The following is a 21,673-nucleotide window of genomic DNA, read 5'->3' on the forward strand; positions in this document are numbered from 1 at the left end:
TCACCCATTTACGTCACTGAGTGGCCCCGCCCTCAGCTATATAACAGCTGTCATCGAGAAGAAGCGTCACTCAACGGGAGCTTCCCATGGTAGGCGGAGCTGTTGCGGCTTTTCTTTAAAAAAAATTGGCTCATCGGGCGGCGTGAGATGGATCTACATCGCAAGACTTTTTTATTTTGTAATAAAGGACTTGTCCCAAAGTGTCTCTTGTCTTCTACACCCCAAAATACATTCTGCTTCTTCTCCTGAGTACGGGGATACCACATGTGTGAGACTTTTTGGGAGCCTAGCCGCGTACAGGACCCCGAAAACCAATCACCGCCTTCAGGATTTCTAAGGGTGTAAAATAGTGATTTCACTTCCTCACTACCTATCACAGCTTCAGAGGCCATAAAATGTCCAGATAGCACAAAACCCCCCAAATTCCCCCATTTTGGAAAGTAAACACCCCAAGGTATTTGCTAAGAGGCATGAAAATTAAGAAAGAAAAGGAAATTTTTGTTTTCAAATTTCAAAAATTTGTGACAAAAAGTGAGATCTGAAAAATACTCCCCATGCATCTCAGCAGATAGCTTGGGGTGTCTACTTTCCAAAATGGGGTCATTAGGGGGGGTTGTGCTATCTGGACATTTTATGGCCTCCGAAGCTGTGATAGGTAGTGAGGAGTGAAATCACCATTTTACGCCCTTAGAAATCCTGAAGGCGGTGATTGGTTTTCGGGGTCCTGTACGCGGGTAGGCTCCCAAAAAGTCTCACACATGTGGTATCCCCGTACTCAGGAGAAGAAGTAGAATGTATTTTGGGGTGTAATTCCACATATACCCATGTCATGTGTGAGCAATATATCATTTAGTGACAACTTTGTGTATTTATTTATTGTTTGTCATTTTTTCAATCACTTGTGAATGTGAGGGTAAATCTACATGTAATAGTAATAGTGTATACATGTATAACCATGAACCTACCAATACCTATAAAAAGTATATATAGAACTGGGACAAACCTATTTCTTAGAACACCTGACCCAGTTAGACGTGAACTAGCTGTATGAATGTTACACCATGCTATGAATATCAAGTTCTTCATTGAGGCCTTCAGGTGAAAGAGATCCTAACATATAGATCTGAAAGTTTTCCCTCCTGCACAGGAAGGAAAACCTCTCGTTGTCAGTAAGTGTACCTTTAGGAATGGATTTGATTCTATATATTTTATACATTTTATATATTTGTTATGTATCTGGAGAAAATGGCGCGGGACGCTGTGTTTGGGAAATCCCCTTTTTAATAAACCTCAGGTGCTCTCCAACCCTCGTACACAAGGTACGTATCGTACGACCTACATACAAGAGGTTACAAGGACACCACAGGATATACAGTAAGTAACAAAATCCATTGAGCAAGTAATAAACTGACTAATCTGGAAAGTGGTACCCTTATTGGTGGCAATCTCAGGGCGACCATGAGTGATAAACTGGCAGGTGAGGCAACCTCTTTTGCAACATTGAAAAATGCCCGTCCTAGTATCAAAATAGGCATTCATGTCAAACAGAGGTCTTTTATTGGAACTTTGTAACTTGCTTGGAGAAAAAGTATTTATGATTAAGAGCAATAATATTTTGTAATGTTTATTGATGATCTTTGAAATAGTCCTATATTTAGAGTTGAAAGTGGACACAAATCTAGCTGTATTATCTGGTTGTCTATCAGTAGTGTCTTTGGGTTTTGGTGGCATATCCATATGAGAAACAAAAGCATCCTGGACCAGATCTCTGGGGTAGTTCTTCTCTTCAAATTTTCTCTGCATGCGCTTGTCTTGTGTAGTATAGTCTACCAACCTGGAATAGTTCCTCCTCAACCTATGAAACTGCCCATTGGGGATGTTCATCTGCCGGGTGGAGTGATGACAACTGTCACAATGAAGGTAGGAGTTGTCACTTGTAGGTTTGGTGTGATTTCTGGTGACGATATCTTGTTTGTCGTGAGACAGAACCAAATCTAGGAAGACTAGTTCAGTGGGGTCTAATACATGTGTGAAAGACAACCCTAATTCATTGGTATTGTAATGGGCTACAAAGGAAGAGAACACGCCTGGGCCCCACTCCAAATGAGCCGGACATCATCAATATATATCATTTTTCATTATTTATTATCTTTTCGTTATTTATTCATGAATTCAACATTATTTATTATTATGGATTTTTATCAGTATATACACAGATATATACTGTATTTTATATACTTTTATAACATTGTTTTTGAGAGGCTCTATGAATTTTACGATGAATGTATTTCCATGAGTGTAATATGGATTCCACACCCTCTCTCTCTCTTTCATAAATGATAGGGTTGAGATGGGTTATTGGCTACACTTGAGCTAGATACTCCCGCCCCTCCCCACCCCTCACATCGGGCTTAAATACTGCTGTTGCCTTTTCTTCCATGACTTGGAAAAAGCACAGGCGTTTGAGACATGTAGTCACGGGAACCCAGCAGCTTGCGCTCCACTGTGCATCACATACTTCCTGGTTTCCGGTGTGGGGGTGACGTCATTCAGTGCTCCAGGTTCCTTCGGATCTTCCGGATTTTTCCATCCCACGGCAGCTGTCATACCCCACCGCTCACAGCCCAGTTTGGTTTCCTCGGGCCACCATCTCAGATCCTCACAATGGTGGGCACAGCGTTCCCCTGCACTCCGCCGTCCCATTCTTCCTGGACGCAGGAAAAGTTCCATCATAAGGTTTCAGGCAGCGGACTGCCATTCTCTTCACCGGGCTTTTCATCCATCTCCACATAGCGTAAGGCGCCCCTTACCATGTCTGACCAGCAAGTCCTTGGATGGCATTAACCCTTCTCCACCCGGATGTCACCAGTGGTATCGTTTGATTTTAATGTTTTTTTTAACAATACCAATCTGATAAGATATCTGCATGACTGTTTATTGTGACATCTGAAGATCTCACAGTTCCCGGCATTCTTTGTTTTTCCAATCCACCGTGCAATAAACTATTCTTTTTATTCAACTCATGGATTTCACATGGACTTTCTGGATTTAACCCATAGAGCGCTGCTTTGTAGTTTCTATGATCGTCAGGGATGACCACCAGTGATGCCAATCAGTGCCCATAAGTAATGCCTGTCAGTACCTCCTCACCAGTGATGCCAATCAGTGCCCATAAGTAATGCCTGTCAGTACCTCATCAGTGCCCATCAGTGATGCCAATCAGTGCCCATAAGTAATGCCTGTCAGTACCTCCTCATCAGTGCCCATCAGTGATGCCAATCAGTGCCCATAAGTAATGCCTGTCAGTACCTCCTCATCAGTGATGCCAATCAGTGCCCATAAGTAATGCCTGTCAGTAGCTCCTCATCAGTGCCCATCAGTGATGCCAATCAGTGCCCATAAGTAATGCCTGTCAGTAGCTCCTCATCAGTGCCCATCAGTGAAGGAGAAAACTTACTTTACAAAATGTTATAACAGAAACAAAGACAAACTTTATTTTTCAAAATTTTCTGTTTTTTTATTTATTTGTAGCACAATAAATAAAAACCCCCCAGTGGTGATCAAATACGACCAAAGCTCTATTTGTGGGGAAAATATAAAAATGAATTTTGGCTACAGTGTTGCATGACTGAGTAATTGTCATTCAAAGTGTGACAACGCTGACAGCTGTCAACTGGTGTGGGCAGGAAGGAGGTGAAAGTGTCCGGTATTGAAGGGGTTAAACATGAGGGCAAAAAACCCCCACAAAACCGTCTCTGGCAGTGAAAGGGTTAAAGGAAAAGTTCCGCTTTGGAAAGACGTTACATGTTCCTGTTCCTGCAGCTGCTCAGTGATCCGAGTCCTCTGTGTGTCAGCAGTGCGGGGAGAAGTTCCCTGTACCGGCTGTCACTTTATGAAAAGAGCGCGGCCGTGCCATTCATTCACAGAGTTCTGTCCTTTGCCGATGCCGGCTTGTAGTTTTCAATGAACTCCCACACCTCTGCTGAGCTCTCTGGTAGATGAGGAACGAGGAGATTGTCATAAGAGACGAGGAGATTGTCATAAGGGACAAGGACATTGGGACCCCGATTTAGTGCCTCGGATAAGTCATTTTTTCAAAAAAATCTCCACACCCCTGGAACTGTTTCTTCCATGATGGAGATCAGCCATGGAATATATCTGAGGTGTATATCAGGGTGTGCTTCTTCCCCACATGAGAGCTGTGATGTCCAGCAACATTCATATAGAAGACATTTCCCACACTCAAGGCACTAATACACCTCGAGGGTTGTGTGGGACCCCTGATGTACAGGAAGACAGAACTTCAGTGAGGAACAATTCCCTCACTCAGGACAGGAATATGGCTTCTTCTCCATATGAGATCTCTGATGTCTGGAAAGACTGGACTTCAGTGAAAAACATTTCCCACACTCAGAACAGGAATGCGGCTTCTCCCCCGTGTGAGATCTCTGATGTCTGGAAAGACTGGACTTTACTGAAAAACATTTCCCACACTCAGAACAGGAATGCGGCTTCTCCCCTGTGTGAGATCTCTGATGTGTGGAAAGATCGGACTTCTGTAAAAAACATTTCCCACACTCAGGACAGGAATACGGCTTCTCCCCCGTGTGAGATCTCTGATGTGTGGAAAGATTGGACTTCAGTGAAAAACATTTCCCGCACTCAGGACAGGAATACGGCTTCTCCCCCGTGTGAGATCTATGATGTCTGGAAAGACTGGACTTTTTTGAAAAACATTTCCCACACTCAGAACAGGAATACGGCTTCTCCCCTGTGTGAGATCTCTGATGTTTGGAAAGATCGGACTTCTGTAAAAAACATTTCCCACACTCAGGACAGGAATACAGCTTCTCCCCCGTGTGAGATCTCTGATGTGAGTGAAGATGGGACTTCCATGGAAAACATTTCCCGCACTCAGGACAGGAATGCGGCTTCTCCCCCGTGTGAGATCTCTGATGTGTGTAAAGATGGGACTTATGTGAAAAACATTTCCCGCACTCAGAACAGGAATACGGCTTCTCCCCCGTGTGAGATCTCTGATGTGTGTGAAGATGGGACTTCCGTGGAAAACATTTCCCGCACTCAGGACAGGAATGCGGCTTCTCCCCCGTGTGAGATCTCTGATGTGTGTAAAGATGGGACTTATGTGAAAAACATTTCCCGCACTCAGGACAGGAATGCGGCTTCTCCCCCGTGTGAGATCTCTGATGTGTGTAAAGATTGTACTTCTTTGAAAAACATTTCCCGCACACAGGACAGGAATACGGCTTCTCTCCTGTGTGAGATCTCTGATGTTTGTAAAGATTGGACTTCTCTGAAAAACATTTCCCACACTCAGGACAGGAATACGGCTTCTCCCCCCTGTGAGATCTCTGATGTTTGGAAAGACTGGCCTTCTGTGAAAAACATTTCCCACACTCAGGGCAGGAATACGGCTTCTCCCCTGTGTGAGATCTCTGATGTTTGTAAAGATTGGACTTCTCTGAAAAACATTTCCCACACTCAGGACAGGAATATGGCTTCTCCCCCCTGTGAGATCTCTGATGTTTGGAAAGACTGGCCTTTTGTGAAAAACATTTCCCACACTCAGGACAGGAATACGGCTTCTCCCCTGTGTGAGATCTTATATGCACAATAAGATGGGATTTAGAAGGGAAACACTTCCCGCACTCAGTACAGGAAAAGCTCTTCTCTGTTGGAAGGACGGCCCCGTCCCGCACAGTCTGAGGTTCCTCAGGATAAGAGGAATACGATGGTCCATCTACACTGTGTGGTGCCGGATGGACATTTGAGGTAGTCGGGTTTTCTCCTGGACTATACTGTGTGATGTCCTCATCTTCTACTTTACAGTCTGGAGACAAAGTGAGACAATCCTCTGAGGTTTTCCTCATCTCCCGTCCATCTACTAAAATAGAAATACAAAGATTATTACTAGACATCAGCTGATTGGTTCCCCTAAACCAGGACTCCGCCCACATCAGACAGCTTTGTCTCTGAGGATCTTACAATTCCCCCCTCAAGGTAACTAGTAAATGGGTCCTCTGATCTCCTACCAGATCATTTCTTTATTCATGGACCTTAGTCAGAGAGTGAGGAAACAACGAGAACTGTCTTCTATAGGAGTGACAGTGATGAGGGGATTATAGGACGAGTGTCCCCTCCCCCTCTATCACTCATTGCCATCTTCCCAACACAAGAAGTCCTGCACTTCCTTATTTAGTCCATGATTTAGTCATGAATAACAGCGGGGCTGAGCCCCACCAGAGGTCAGAGAGTGAGGATGGGGGGAGAACAACCAAGATGAAGACTGGACTGATCCTGAAGACCCCCATCATTGGGTTATTGACTCCTCCCTCATTATCACTTTCTGTTTAAGGGTCCAAAGTCTGAGGATGTTATCACATTATTATCACCATGTAAAAGTCTGTGCTCCAATCACATCATCAGATATAAAAGGTCCAGCTGGTAGAAAATGAGTGCAAAAGAAGTCAGGACTATGTAATGTACAACATATTGTATAAGATACAACAGATAGGACTATATAGTATCAGAATGATGTAATGTACAACATAGAGTATATAGTGCAGGGGTCAGGAGTATGTAATGTACAGTATAAATGATACAGTGTAAGGGTCAGGACTCATAATATTGGTATTCAGTAATCAGTGGAAGATGAAATGATTACATGAGACAAGTTGCAGAGGTCCCACACGGCTGCCTCCCATCTCCTGAGACTGCACTCAGTGACTTGTAGGGGTGTGGAATTTAATCGCTGCATCGCGATTCGGGGGTCCCCGATGCGACATCGATGCATGCGACCCGAAAAATCGATGTCGGGGGACGTCATCCTGACTTGCCCCGCCCCTCCCGGAAGAGAGATCCGAGCGTTTTTGTCAAAATGCCTTTTTTTTATAAATACAATGATAATCCATTAAGTGGTCACCTCTGTATGTGTTTTCTTTAAATATATGCAGCTTTATACCTCGTTTTTTAGCGTGTGTATATAACTGTATACACCACTCATGTGACTGATCGGTCTGGCCAGCCCCTCCCCTCTCACGTCTCTCCTGACGTCAGCCCCGCCCGCCTCTCTTCTAATTGGATAGCTACAGTCGGTGGGCGGGGCTGAGAACACCCACTGACCTGACGAGAGACGTGAGCCTGAGAGAGGAGAGAGGAGGGCCAGAACGAGGAGCACAGTGAGCAGTCACATGAGCGGCTTATACAGTTACACACACACTAAGAAATGAAAAGCTGCATATATTTTAGAATGCACATACAGCGGGGGGCACTTCATAGATTATATTTGCATTTATCACCAGTCTCACCACACAGGTATTTTTTAGCAGCAGTATGTAGAGTACACGTATGTTTGTACTCTACATACACCGGCTCCTACACGTTCTCTGTGATGACATTTACCCGCCCCCCCTCGTTTGCACATTCCACTGTGTTAACTCCTAGTGTGCTGGAAGGAACAAACGAGGGGGGCCGGGTAAATGTCACCACAGAGACAGTACAGGGAACTTCACAGGGCTGTTTGTCATAGTAGTTAAGAAATGGTGTTGCGCTCCGACTACATAAATCTAATTAAATTAACATGTACTCAAGTGACAACCAAAACAGAAATAGAATAAAGTGTGAAACTGTATGTTTAAATAAGCTCAGACAATGTGCATAAATACTAAAGTGCAATACACCAGGTCACATTGTGCGCTTGACCAAAAAAAAACTTGATATGAGAAATCCTCTATAGATGACAGTGAGATAATATTAAGTATATATCCAAATATATAGATGATATGACACAAAAAAAAAAAAAAAAAAAAAAAAAACTGAGTGTCGTTATAGAAGTGCAAAACAAATCAAAGAATAAACAAAATACTAATAGTCCATGTGTAGTGTGTCACGTGTCTGAACAAAATACTAATAGTCCATAAGCAGTGAAATGTGTGTTTGAGCAAAAATTCCAAAAACAAAAATGAGGTGAACTAAAGTTATATAGAAAGCATATCCATTTAGTGATAAAATGCGTCCATTTGGTGATCAACAAAGCAGTATCCTGCGTGTTCCAAAAGCAGGGGGTGGATTCCACCAGTGCTCCTATGCGTATAATATCCTCACACTAGGTGCAGTAATTACCTTACCTTACTGCTGCAAGGTAAACAGCATTTCCAAAGTGACGCTTGTTGTCCAATAATGTAGGTTCAGTAGGTGATGTGATCCTGGACTCTCATTCACCATGGGCACGTTGTAACATGCAGAGAAAGCAAGGGGAACACTCCAATAGTGAAGTACGTATTCACAATTTATTGGGTATAAAACGAAGATAAGGTACTCACATTTAAAACAGTAATAAAAAAGCACAACTAAACGAACGCGTGTCACGTTCGCGCTTCCGGACGTCACTTCCGGTGTCCTTACTGGCCAATTGTGTTCCTACGCGTATCGTCAAATGAATTCCCTGATGAAGTCATTTGACGATACGCGTAGGAACACAATTGGCCAGTAAGGACACCGGAAGTGACGTCCGGAAGCGCGAACGTGACACGCGTTCGTTTAGTTGTGCTTTTTTATTACTGTTTTAAATGTGAGTACCTTATCTTCGTTTTATACCCAATAAATTGTGAATACGTACTTCACTATTGGAGTGTTCCCCTTGCTTTCTCTGCATGTTACAACGTGCCCATGGTGAATGAGAGTCCAGGACCACATCACCTACTGAACCTACATTATTGGACAACAAGCGTCACTTTGGAAATGCTGTTTACCTTGCAGCAGTAAGGTAAGGTAATTACTGCACCTAGTGTGAGGATATTATACGCATAGGAGCACTGGTGGAATCCACCCCCTGCTTTTGGAACACGCAGGATACTGCTTTGTTGATCACCAAATGGACGCATTTTATCACTAAATGGATATGCTCTCTATATAACTTTAGTTCACCTCATTTTTGTTTTTGGAATTTTTGCTCAAACACACATTTCACTGCTTATGGACTATTAGTATTTTGTTCAGACACGTGACACACTACACATGGACTATTAGTATTTTGTGTATTCTTTGATTTGTTTTGCACTTCTATAACGACACTCAGTTTTTTTTTTTTTTTTTTTTTTTTTTTTGTGTCATATCATCTATATATTTGGATATATACTTAATATTATCTCACTGTCATCTATAGAGGATTTCTCATATCAAGTTTTTTTTTTGGTCAAGCGCACAATGTGACCTGGTGTATTGCACTTTAGTATTTATGCACATTGTCTGAGCTTATTTAAACATACAGTTTCACACTTTATTCTATTTCTGTTTTGGTTGTCACTTGAGTACATGTTAATTTAATTAGATTTATGTAGTCGGAGCGCAACACCATGTCTTAACTACTATCACTTAATCTGGGGAGGGTTTATACCCCTGCCGGTGTTTTGCTGCAACCTCACTAGTTTTAGGACACATTGGTAGGCGCGAGAATACTTTCACTCACAGGGCTGTTTGTCAGTTGTGGATTTGGATTCTAATCCCTCCTGACCTCCCAGCAGCCGGGTGTGTGTGAATTCCTCTACCCTGTAGTGCACTTTTTAATAAAGTTTTTATTTGCCAAGTGTACATACATAAAAAAGAAAGCATCATTTACAGAATATAATCTCAACCATAATCAACAAGGCAGCAGCAGTATGGACCGTTTACAAGGTTGTACGGTCCGCAGATAAAGATATGTTGGCACATATAGCTTTTCTTTCTGTATAATTTACCATTTACCCATTTTGGTTACGGGTCATATCGTCCATCAGCATGTGGTATGGCAAAGCAAAAAACAAACTAATAAACAAACCAAAACCATGGGGGTTAATTCCCCCACACCTATCTGTGCTGTGTGCCGTCATCTCCCCCCCCCCCAGATATGCCCTCACCAATAGCATCTCTCATTGAATATTATTCGACAGTGGTATATAGTCATGTCCTTTAAATGTCGCATGGTGTAGTTTCCTTAGAATTTATCCATCTACCCCATTTTTTATTACATTTTTTCTTACTACCTCTTGCTTCATAAGTCATTCTGTACAGGGTAATATTTGCATTAACCAGTCCTTTCCATGCGGATAAGGTAAGAACCTCCCTCTTTATCCAGTTCAAGACTATAAGTTTGCTGACATAGTAATACAGTAATCGTAGGAACTGTCTCTTATTGTTATTCATCACCTCATCCTCTATTACCCCCAGGAGTCCCAAGAGTGGCCTACATATATTCAGGAGATCAATAATGTCTGCAATAAACTGGGACACCTGTGACCACAACGGTCTTACTTTACCACACTCCCACACCATGTGAATAAAGGCATCATCTGCCACCTGGCACTTGTGGCAAGTAGGGTCATCTCTTCTGCTCATCCTGAATAGTCTGTGTGGGGTATAATACATTTGGTGAAGGTATCGTAACTGTATAAGTTTGTCCCGAGGTGAAATGACTGTGAGCCCATAGAAGGTTAGAACTTCCTCCCACTGGGCCTCAGTCATCTCCGGAATCACCTCCGTCCATCTGCTCCTCATTTTTTCCTCACTGGGCTGTTTTTTGGCCAGAAGAACCGCATAATAGGTAGAGATATGTTGTGTGTGGTCCGGTTCTGCAAGCAATTTTTCCATTCTTGTGTTTTCCAAAAGTATTGGCCCAGTCCCAAATTGAGCATGAACCGCATGTTTGAATCTGGCATACTGGAATGCCCATGAGTCAGGAATATCCAACTCTCTTTTCAATTGTGCAAATGTTTTAAGGTCCCCATTGTCAAAGAGCTGATGTAAATAGACAAGGCCATGCCTCGCCCACTTGTGTCCATCATCCAGGAGGAAAAAATCTTTTAAACAAGCGTTAAACCACAGAGGGGCATTTGGCGATAAATAGGAGGGTGCGTCCTGTATATGTCTTGTACATGTCTCTAGCACCTGTTTAGCTGGTTTGAGTGCAGTCATGCCACTTTACATCGGCACTTCACCTCTAAAGAAGAAATTTAAAAGCGTCTCATAGGAGGATGCCACAGCTGCCTCCACTGCTGTCACTGCGTTGTTCAGCTGCGGAAACATACGCCAATGAGCCTGAACTAACTGTGACGCCAAGTAGTACATACGAAGATTTGGGATTGCCAGACCCCCTCTCCCCACCGACAGTTGCAGAATGGTCAGCGATACTCTTTTTGCCACCCCACAAAAAGGAGGTCAGCAAGGAGTCAATATATCCGAAAATCTTTTTAGGGATAAACCGTGGGGCATTAGAGACTATGTATAGAAATTTCGGGAGATAAATCATTTTAAACAAGTTAGCTCTTCCTAATAAAATGAGCGGGAGTTCCTTCCATTTTTGTATTCTGTCCCTAAAGTCTCTAATTACTGGCCAGAGATTCACCTCCGTGAATGACTCGACAGGCAATTGAACGTGTATCCCTAGGTATTTAAATTGGGTTGTGACTGTCAGAGGACATCGAGGAGGGGGCATTAAACCTGGCTGTGGGTCTAGGGGAAATAGCGTTGATTTGGCCCAGTTAATCCGAAACCCCAAAAAGTGTCAGAATTCCTTGATCACCCGGAATGCATTGGCTAGCGATTGGTCAGGGTTAGTGATGGACGAACTTCCGACGATAGTTCACGAACCGGAACGTTTGCGGCGGGCCCCATTGACTTCAATGGGAGGCGAACTTCGCCAGCCTACAGGTCAAATTTGCAGCCACAAAATAATTAATAGCTGTGCAAACATAGTCCCACCACATGGCCAATGACATAACACATGTATGAGGTGAATCTGGGATCGACAACTACAAGCATTCTTTTTTTATATGGGAAATTGTTGTGACAATTCAGGACTGTGGAGCGCATGAAGGCAATGGAGGAGAGGGAAGGTCAGGGTAGGCAAAGAAGAGGGTGCAGGAGATGATCACCAGCAACGTGACATACAGCAATGACACCTGCACTGTGATAGAGTCATCTGACACCAGCACCGTGATAGAAAGCACTGACATCAGCAGCGTGATATACAGCACTGACATCAGCAGCGTGATATACATCACTGACACCTGCACCATTGTATGTGGCAAGTACGTTGCCACCCAGTACTGGTCCTTGACCCTTATGCTTTTTATACGGGGGTCCCTATTAAAACACTGGAGCATGAAGGCCCCCATTTGCACTAAAGTGGAAGCGGTGTGGTGGCCTGGCTCCTGCTCATCATCCAGGATAATGTCATCCTCTTCATTCTCCTCTCTCCATCCACGCACAACAACAGGGGTCCCAGAAAGGTTTAAAGCATGCTCTTCTTGCTCCTCCTCATCCGCCCCGGCACCATCCTCCTCTGACTCCTGTTGTTGACTTGTCTCAGATAGAGTAGCCCCCCTGGGAATTCATCCAGCATTGTGACCTCCTCATCTTCCCGCTCCTACTCCTCCACAGCTTGATCAATGACACGACGCAATGCACGCTCCATAAAGAAGGCATAAGGTACCATGTCACTGATGGCGCCATGGCTGCGACTGACCAGTTTGGTGATCTCCTCAAATGGGCGCAGAAGTCTGCATGCATGTCGCGCATTAGCAGCCACTGGCGCGGTGAAAAAAAACCCAGCTCCCCAGAACCTGTTCTGCCGCAGAGTTCATACAGGTAGACGTTAACTGCATGTTTCTGCTGGAGCAGCCTATCAAGCATATAGAAGGTTGAGTTCCATCGCGTCGGTCAATTGCAAATAAGACGTCTGACCGGCAAATTGTGTGGCCGCTGAATGTCAGCAAGGCGAGCCATGGCCGTGTAAGATCTTCTGAAATGGGCCCAGATTTTTCTTGCCTGCCGCAAGATGTCCTGGACCCCAGGGTATTTGACAACGAATCGCTGCACGACCAAGTTTAAGACGTGCGCCATGCACGGCACGTGCGTGATTTTGCCCTGTTTCAATGCGCTAAGCAGATTGACACCGTTGTCACACACCACTTTACCAACTGTCAAATTTAGCGGTGTTAGCCACTGATCTGCCTGTGAACGCAAAGCTGAAAGGAGTGCCGGGCCAGTGTGGCTCTTGGCTTCCAGGCACAACAGACGCAGCACGGCATGGCAACGTCTCACCTGGCATGTCGAATAGGTTCTGGGGAGCTTGGGCAGTGCAGCGGAAAAGGAGGAGTCAGCCGAAGAGGAGAGGGAGGAGGATGGAGTAGGAGAAGAAGGGCCAGGCCTGCATGCAATCCGTGGCGGTAAAACCAAATCTACACGGGTGCCACGGGTTACATGCTTGATGGCTGTCAGAAGGTTCACCCAGTGGGCAGTAAAAGTGATATACCTTCCCTGCCCGTGTTTGCTAGACCACGTGTCTGTGGTCAGATGTATCTTGGCACCGACACTGTGTGCCAGAGATACATTCACTTGCCGCTGAACATGGCCATATAGCTCTGGGATGCCCTTCTCTGAGAAATACTTCCTTCCTGGGACCTTCCATTGTGGTGTTCCAATGGCCACAAATTTGCGAAAGGCCTCAGAGTCCACCAGTTTATATGGCAGTAGTTGGCGGGCTATGAGTTCTGACAAGCCAGCCGTCAACCGTTGGGCAAGAGGGTTATCCAGCGTCATCATTTTTTTACGCTCGAACATTAGGCCCATGGAAGCCTGCCTTTTTCCAGAAAAACGTGAGCTTGGCGTGATGGAAGGTGGAGTGGAGGACAATTGTGAGGAGAGAGGAGAAGGAGAAGTAGAAGACGAGGCTGGACGATGAGAGCCTGGAGTGTGGCTTTGTGTGTTCCGTTGCTCCCACTGGGCTCGGTGATGGCTGCTCATGTGCCTTCTTAAGGCGGTCGTCCCTAGGTGAGTGTTGGGCTTATCGCGACTAATGCGTTGACTGCAAAGATTGCAGATGGCAATGCTATTGTCAGCAGCGGACACGTTAAAAAAAGCCCACACTGCGGAGCCATGTGCCGGTGTCCTGGGAGCACCAGATGTGACCGTACATGGTCGATGACTCGCTCCTGATACATTTGCAGTTTGCTTTGTCCCTCCTGTGCAATGTAAGTTATTCCTGCTTCTCCTCCCTATCTGCTGGTCCATATCTCCCTCTGAACTCCCCTCCTCTTCCTCTCTTGTGGGCACCCACGTGACATCACTAGACACGTCATCATCAATGTCACCTTCCCCACAGCTCGGAGAAGGCAGCAACACCGGGGACCAACCTCCTCCTTGGGCTGATCTGGGTACTGTCATCAGACTGCTGAGTAGCAGTTGTTGCTACCTCCTCTTCCTGATCCAATACCAAGAGTGGCTGCGCATCAGAAATGTCTTCTTGATATGGATCGGAAAATAATTCCTGTGACTCAAGCGGAAGGGATGTGGTGGTGTTGGTGGTAGTGTCTTTGGGGGTGCACATAGAGAGTGAAGAAGAGGGTGCAGATCGAGAGGATGAGGAGGGTGCAGAAGAGTAAGGCTGAGTGAGCCACTCAACTAAGTCTAATACGTCCTTTAAAGTAATTGAACGCACCTTCTGCAACTTCCCACTTTGGCTCAAGCCTGTTGCTCCTGCCCTAACCCTACCACCCCTGCAGAATGGCCTGCCTCTTCCTCTGCCTGTCATTTTTTAAATTACCCTGTGACAAAACTTTCAGTATACCGATGATGGACTGCTGCAGTATAGGGCAGCGGTCAGCAGTAGTGCACCTCAACCCTATGTATTGTGGACCTATAACAGTCCTTATAGAATGGCAGACTGCACCTCACTCAACCCTATGTACTCTAGAACCCTAGACAGACCAAGTTACCAGTCCTTATAAGGACCTTTGTGGAACAAGTAGGTTGTGAGTGATTAGCAGACTGTACGTCAGTCCCTATACCGATGAAGGACTGCTGCAGTATAGGGCAGCGGTCAGCAGTAGTGCACCTCAACCCTATGTATTGTGGACCTATACCAGTCCTTATAGAATGGCAGACTGTACCTCACTCAACCCTATGTACTGTTGTACCCTATACCTTACCAGTCCTTATAAGGACCTTTGTGGAACAAGTAGGTTGTGTGTGACTGATTAGCAGACTGTACGTCAATCCCTATACCGATGAAGGACTGCTGCAGTATAGGGCAGCGGTCAGCAGTAGTGCACCTCAACCCTATGTATTGTGGACCTATACCAGTCCTTATAGAATAGCAGACTGTACCTCACTCAACCCTATGTACTATAGCACCCTACACCAGGTTATTACCAGTCCTTATAAGGACCTTTGTGGAACAAGTAGGTTGTGAATGATTAGCAGACTGCAGCAGAAGGGCAGCAGTCAAGTATAATATTCCTTCTATATTTGGAAGAAAGAATATTATACGTGTACAAGCCTATTACCATACCACTGATACCAGTCCTGAAAAGAACCTTTGTGGACCTAATATAGTAACAGCTACTGATTAAACTGACCCTCACTGCCTCACACACAGCTTCCTGCCTGTCCCTATATAAACTGACAAAACAGAGGCTACTGGAACAATAACTGGAATAGCACTTTTGTGGACCTGATAGTAACAACTAATGACTAAACTGACTGTCCCTGCAGCAGACACAGCGCTCTGTCCCTTTCTCTAAACTGACAAAAGACACTCAGGCTGCTGCAACAATCAGTAGCACAGCAAACCTATATACACCTAACACCTATACCAGTCCTGAAAAGAACTTTTGTGGACCAAATAGCTAGCGATTTGGGTCACTGCAATCTCTCCCTGCTCCACACAGCAACCTCTCCCTATAGTGACAGAAGAAAGAATGTAAAATGGCCGCCGGATCGGGTGTATTTATAGGTTAGAGGGAATGTCCAAGTGTCCATGTGCTGTAATGTCTCAATTGGCTGTCCTGTACCCCATGATGGATTTGTCATCATAGGTCAAAGTTCTTTTACACAGTAAAAACACGGAAGTCCGCCGGGCGAACGGCGGCAATGGTCCGCCGATCGGGTGATTCGCGAACAGCCGAAATTCGCCGCGAAGCGATTGCCGGGCGAACCGTTCGGCCATCACTAGTCAGGGTCCCCCAGATAAAGCAGCATATGGTCTGCGTATAACGAAACACGTTCCTCCAGATCCCCAACCAAAAGTCCCTCAATGTCACCCCGAGTCCTAAGTTTGGCTGCCTGGGGCTCTATAGCCAGAGCAAAAAGGAGAGGGCATAGGGGACATCCCTGCCGTGTCCCCCTCCCAAGCCAAAAAGAGTTCGAAATATGTCCGTTCACTCCGATACATGCTCGGGGGTCATTATATAGTAATCTAACCCAGTTCACAAACCTCGGTCCAAAACCCATTTTATCCAGTAGGGAGAACATGTATTTCCACTCGACTGAATTGAATTCCTTTTTTGTATGGAGTGAGGCTATCACTCGGCTACCGATATTAGCATGGGAAATTTGCATATTCACATAGAGTCTCGTGAGGTTCATTGGAGTGCAACGGCCTGGGATAAAACCTGTTTGATTGGAGTTCATCAGTTTGAGAATCACCAATTGCAATCTACAGGCCAAAATTTTGGCCAGTATTTTGGCATCATTATTGATCAAAGAGATCGGTCTATACGATTCACATTCTTGTGGGTCCTTCCCGGGCTTTGGGATCAAAACGATCAAAGCTTCGCGCATGCATTCCGGCAAGATACCCTCTTTTTCTGCAGCCACAAACACTTTGGACTTGAGGGACTAAACTCTCCTTGTGGAGCTGGTACCATTCCGCCGGGAAACCGTCTAGTCCAGGTGACTTACCCGGGCTGAAGGAGGAAATGGCACCAGCTATTTCTTCAGAGGTGATAGAATGCACCCTGTAGTGCACTTAGTAAATCGGAGTTCCACCCGTTTTTTCATTTATTAAAAGTCAGCAGCTACAAAGTGTAGCTGCTGACTTTTAATAATCGCATTCACCTGTCCCACGGTCCATCGATGTGGCCGCACGGAGCATCTCTCCTCTCCCCCTCCTCTCCTTAGCGCCATCATATCTACTGTTGGCAGTGACACGCACCCGTGACAGCTTACGGCCGGACGCGCACTGCGCTCTGCCATTGGCCAGACAATGGTCCCAGAAGATCGCTGGCAGAGAGGGGCCGCCCAGTAATTTTTTTTGTTTATTAAAAGTCAGCAGCTACAAAAAAAAGTGTATCTTCTGACTTTTACTAAAAAGACACTCACCTGTCCCACAATCCAGCGATGTGGCCACCCGAACCCTCCATTCTCTCCCCTGCCTGTCCACGGCGCTGGCAATAATACTGTGGGCATCCAGGGCAATCTTCTGGGACCTGTGATGTGTCCCAGAAGATTGCAGAGAGGAAGGGAATTGAATTGAATCATTGACCAGATAATCGTAATCAAATTGAATCGTGAGACCAGTGAAGATGCGCACCCCTAGTGACTTGGGTCTGAGACTATACAGACATATCCCTCCACCCGGCACAGCCAGCAGACAACACAACAAGTAATCCTGAGGGGATTGTTCTGTCAGAGATCTTGTCATACCCGGGTATGGGGCAGAAGATCCAAATCACATACCCCAGGTGCCTAGATCTAGTAACATCTATGGGGAAAATTAACATTTTGCTGCCGGCTGATCCCCAGAATCTCCATAAATCCAGTCTAGATACATAAATTGTGTCTGTAGCACAGAGAAAAAAGATTATCACCCAGCCCCCGCCCTACTCTGGACCAATCAGTGAGCAGTATGGGTGGAGGAATGTATTTAGTGTTAATGACCCACCTGTGCTGATCTCTGTAGGAGTGTCCTCCTCTATAAATGTCCCCGTTATTCCATCCTCCTCCATAGACTGCTGATCATCCCTCACATACCTCTCTTCTTCTTCTGATTTCACCTCAAATTCTATATCCATTGGATCTCCACTCTAAACCAAGAAAATGAGAGAGAATATCATCTGTAAGATAGAAGATTTATTATTGTGACATCACATAGAAAATCCACACATTGTCTCTATAAGTGTGTTTTATATCCTTCGTCCCACCAACCTTGTAACAGTGGGGGATGGTGTGATCTTCCTGTGTGGAATCCCGGGAATACAGAGGACGGGGACATCTCTCTGGTGGGTTCCTGGTATTAGGTGGCTCCATCATATCCTTGTGTCCTTCTGAAAACTCCTCCATCACTCCATACTCCTCACCCTTCTCTTTATACTCTTCTTTAACATCAATATTATCATCCCCGAGGTTTCCACTCTGAATATATAATAAAACATTCATTGTAACAATCATGCTGTGTATAAATCAGAACTACCAATAATTGTCACTCATCTACCTGATGATGGTGGGGGATGGTGTGATCTTCCTGTGTGGAATCCCGGGAATACAGAGGACGGGGACATCTCTCTGGTGGGTTTCTGTAGCTGGATGACTCCACCATGGTGTCCTGGTACAGATCTTTGTGTTCTTTTAGAGACTCCTCCATCACCCCATCCTCATCATCCTCCTCTTTTATCTCTTCTTTAACCTCAACTTTAGAATCTCTCAGGTTTCCACTCTGAATATATAATAAAAATGACATCAATGGTAACAATGCAGATAATGTACAGATCCTAATGATACTATCAGTGATTGTTCCTCATCTACCTGATGATGGTGAGGGATGGTGTGATCTTCCTGTGTGGAATCCCGGGAATACAGAGGACGGGGACATCTCTCTGGTGGGTTCCCATTACTGGATCCATCTGTAGGAAACACACACACTGACTGAATACATTGTTTCTATGTGTTTATCAGATGATGGGGGATCTAGGTGGAGCCTCCGTACTGCTCTCTCCTTTACAATAAAGTCTCCTCTTACCCGGTGATGTGAGGGGCGGCTGATTGTCCATCATGACGTCCTTGTAGAGATCCTTGTGTCCTTCTAAATACTCCCACTCCTCCATGGAGAAATAGACAGTGACATCCTGACACCTTATAGGAACCTGACACACACAATGATACAGTCACCATCCAGACACATCCCTTGTCTGTTACTGGATAATGTCCCACAATTCCCAGAATCCTCCTCACCTCTCCTCCATCATCTCTCTGGTGACTTCTAGAATCTTCTTTGTATTTCTCTATTCTATCAGGGAGGGAGGTGGAGGCAATGTGATGTCATATGATCTCCAGACTTCACAGGAGGAAAACTCTAGATCTGAACACAAATAGTAAAATCAAATGATATTCCCAGAATCCTCCTCACCTCTCCATTCAGGTCTCCATTTTATTAAAGCTCCACTTCAGAATGAGATATAATTTTCCCACACAGAACCCCCACACTATGCAGGATAAAAGCTTGTAGCAGGTATTCTGATGTCATTACATACAATGCAGGACCAACAGTCCCACTTTGCTAGTGAGGATGCCAAGAGTCCGCCCACATCCTAAGAGCATCAGAAAAAAAAAGTCAGAAAGAGGGACATTGCTAGAAGGAGCTGTGAGGTCAGTGTGATGTCATAGGACATATGGACTCTGGATGGAGGGACATTGGGGGGAGTAGCTGTGAGGTCAGTGTGATGTCATAGGACATATGGACTCTGGATGGAGGGACATTGGGATGAGGAGCTGTGAGGTCAGTGTGATGTCATAGGACATATAGACTCTGGATGGAGGGACATTGGGGGAGGAGCTGTGAGGTCAGTGTGATGTCATAGGACATATAGACTCTGGATGGAGGGACATTGGGAGGAGGAGCTGTGAGGTCAGTGTGATGTCATAGGACATATAGACTCTGGATGGAGGGACATTGGGGGGAGGAGCTGTGAGGTCAGTGTGATGTCATAGGACATATAGACTCTGGATGGAGGGACATGGGGAGGAGCTGTGAGGTCAGTGTGATGTCATAGGACATATAGACTCTGGATGGAGGGACATTGGGGGAGGAGCTGTGAGGTCAGTGTGATGTCATAGGACATATAGACTCTGGATGGAGGGACATTGGGGGGAGGAGCTGTGAGGTCAGTGTGATGTCATAGGACATATAGACTCTGGATGGAGGGACATTGGGAGGAGGAGCTGTGAGGTCAGTGTGATGTCATAGGACATATAGACTCTGGATGGAGGGACATTGGGAGGAGGAGCTGTGAGGTCAGTGTGATGTCATAGGACATATAGACTGTGGATGGAGGGACATTTGGATAGAGAGATTTGAGGGGTTCTCTATATGAGGCTCCTGTGAAAACCAAATCATTGTTCCTGGGTGTGTCCTTCCTCTACTAAACTGGAGAGTGAACTTTGACCTTTACCATACAGAAATCTGTCAGGAATGTGTGAAAGTAAGCTCTCATGTGACGTGCGGAGGAACGGAGTGTAGACAATTTTCTCCAGAGCTCCTAATGGTGGGGATGGATTTTGCTAAATGCTGGGGCCAAGTTTCCACCCCCCAGGATCACTGCAGGTGTGGAGAAAAGCTGTGTAAGAGGATATGGAGGAGAGATGAGGAGGAGATCCAGGAATCAGGATAAAGGTCAGGACAAGCAACAGACGAGCGCATCCAAGAGATGAAGCCGGGGTCACTACACAGAAAATCAATCCAAGGAAACAACAGGCAGGACGAGGAATAGCAAGAAGGAGCTCAGAGACAAATGAGAATATTGCTCAGCCAATGGGAGATGATCTCAGCATGACTTACATAATGAAGGAGATGAGGGGGAGGGGAGGAAGTCACTTATGGTGACCATAGAGACATGGAAATTCAGCTGGTTCAGCAGGGATCGGTCACATTTCCATCCATGTGTGGTCACTGCCGGATAAAAGTCACTCCATCAGCGGCTGCAGCCAATAGCTTCATCACTGATCTGTGTATTCTGAGAGCGGAGGAGCGCCCCCCATTGTCAGAATACAATAGTGCAGCGGGGAGGATTCCCCCATCCCCCTCCAATGTGTGGATGGGGGAATCACTTCAGTTTTTTCCTTTCATCCCGCTGGATGAACGATAAAACTGAACCATGTATGGCCAGATTTGGAAGGAAGATATATTCATCATCAACTGATCACCCTGAAGGGGTTAATCTACATATTACCTCCTCTGCCGCCAGATCCAGCCACGTCTCCTCTCTACGTCCTTCCAAATGGAATGTCCTATGTACATGACATCACTTCCTGTCTGTAGCTGACATCACTTCCTGTCTGTATTCCATAGAGACTTTTTTTGCTGGGTAGAGGTGAGATCACCACCTTGTGAAGCTCAGAGGAACTACAGCTGAAGAAACGTCTCGTAGAGTGAACATGGCTGTTTCAAGTATTATTATTATTATTATTATTATTATTATACAGGATTTATATCTACGCAGCATTTTACAGTATAGAAATGAAGACACCTCAAGCTGTTTGAGGAGTCATATTGAATTGTAGAACAGGAACAGCAAACACAGAACAGGAAACAGTAAGTACAAGCAATGCAATATTACCATAGAGTATTGTTATGGATGATGTTATGGATGATATGTTTTTTTAAATGCAACTCTATGGTGCATCTCTGTTGTACTTCTTCCTGTGTTTCCTGTTCCTGCTGGGTCTTTCAGTAAACATGGCTCATGTACAGTGATGGCTTGTGTTGTCTCTCTACATACATCACATCAAACATGGTGTCAGAAGATTTCTGGATCCATGCTCTTCCCACACATTTGATGCTGAGAGCCTGCCAGCCTTGATGTGGGTGTTCTTGGAACTGATTTTGCCTCCTGACAATTGCAGG

General features: G+C 45.2%; 4 protein-coding genes across 12 annotated transcripts in view; 2 read left to right on the forward strand and 2 right to left on the reverse strand.

The window, feature by feature from the left end:
- The window catches only part of LOC143989625 (uncharacterized), a 346,853-nt gene that overhangs the window by 83,085 nt on the left and 242,095 nt on the right, over nucleotides 1–21,673 (reverse strand). For 5 of the 9 annotated variants that reach the window (XM_077489859.1, XM_077489856.1, XM_077489857.1 and 2 more), the window contains 5 exons: nucleotides 19,006–19,132; nucleotides 18,794–18,917; nucleotides 18,580–18,677; nucleotides 18,269–18,490; nucleotides 17,983–18,189 (listed from right to left, as the gene is read on the reverse strand). The exons of 2 other annotated variants lie outside the window; for them this stretch is intronic. In XM_077489859.1, coding sequence (XP_077345985.1) covers nucleotides 17,983–18,189; nucleotides 18,269–18,490; nucleotides 18,580–18,677; nucleotides 18,794–18,878 — 612 coding nt within the window. In that variant the 5' untranslated portion in view covers nucleotides 18,879–18,917; nucleotides 19,006–19,132. Of the gene's footprint in view, nucleotides 1–17,982; nucleotides 18,190–18,268; nucleotides 18,491–18,579; nucleotides 18,678–18,793; nucleotides 18,918–19,005; nucleotides 19,133–20,999; nucleotides 21,088–21,673 lie in introns of those variants that run through there. 2 more of the 9 variants (XM_077489858.1, XM_077489862.1) reach the window with 2 other exon arrangements.
- The window catches only part of LOC143989897 (uncharacterized), an 81,855-nt gene that overhangs the window by 50,001 nt on the left and 10,181 nt on the right, over nucleotides 1–21,673 (forward strand). The window lies entirely within an intron of this gene.
- LOC143989927 (uncharacterized) overlaps nucleotides 1–21,673 on the forward strand; it is an 87,506-nt gene that overhangs the window by 40,085 nt on the left and 25,748 nt on the right. The gene's annotated exons all lie outside the window — the stretch shown is intronic.
- Nucleotides 3,492–8,444, reverse strand: LOC143989673 (uncharacterized). The gene is made up of 2 exons (XM_077489937.1): nucleotides 8,148–8,444; nucleotides 3,492–5,905 (listed from the first exon to the last, which is right to left on the reverse strand). The coding sequence occupies exon 2, from the start codon at nucleotides 5,889–5,891 to the stop codon at nucleotides 4,323–4,325; it is 1,569 nt and encodes a 522-aa protein (XP_077346063.1). The 5' UTR covers nucleotides 5,892–5,905; nucleotides 8,148–8,444; the 3' UTR covers nucleotides 3,492–4,322.

Source organism: Lithobates pipiens, unplaced genomic scaffold (assembly GCF_037356315.1).
Source record: "Lithobates pipiens isolate NorthernLeopardFrog02 unplaced genomic scaffold, aLitPip1_a1.2 Scaffold_18, whole genome shotgun sequence".
Lineage (NCBI taxonomy): Eukaryota > Metazoa > Chordata > Amphibia > Anura > Ranidae > Lithobates > Lithobates pipiens.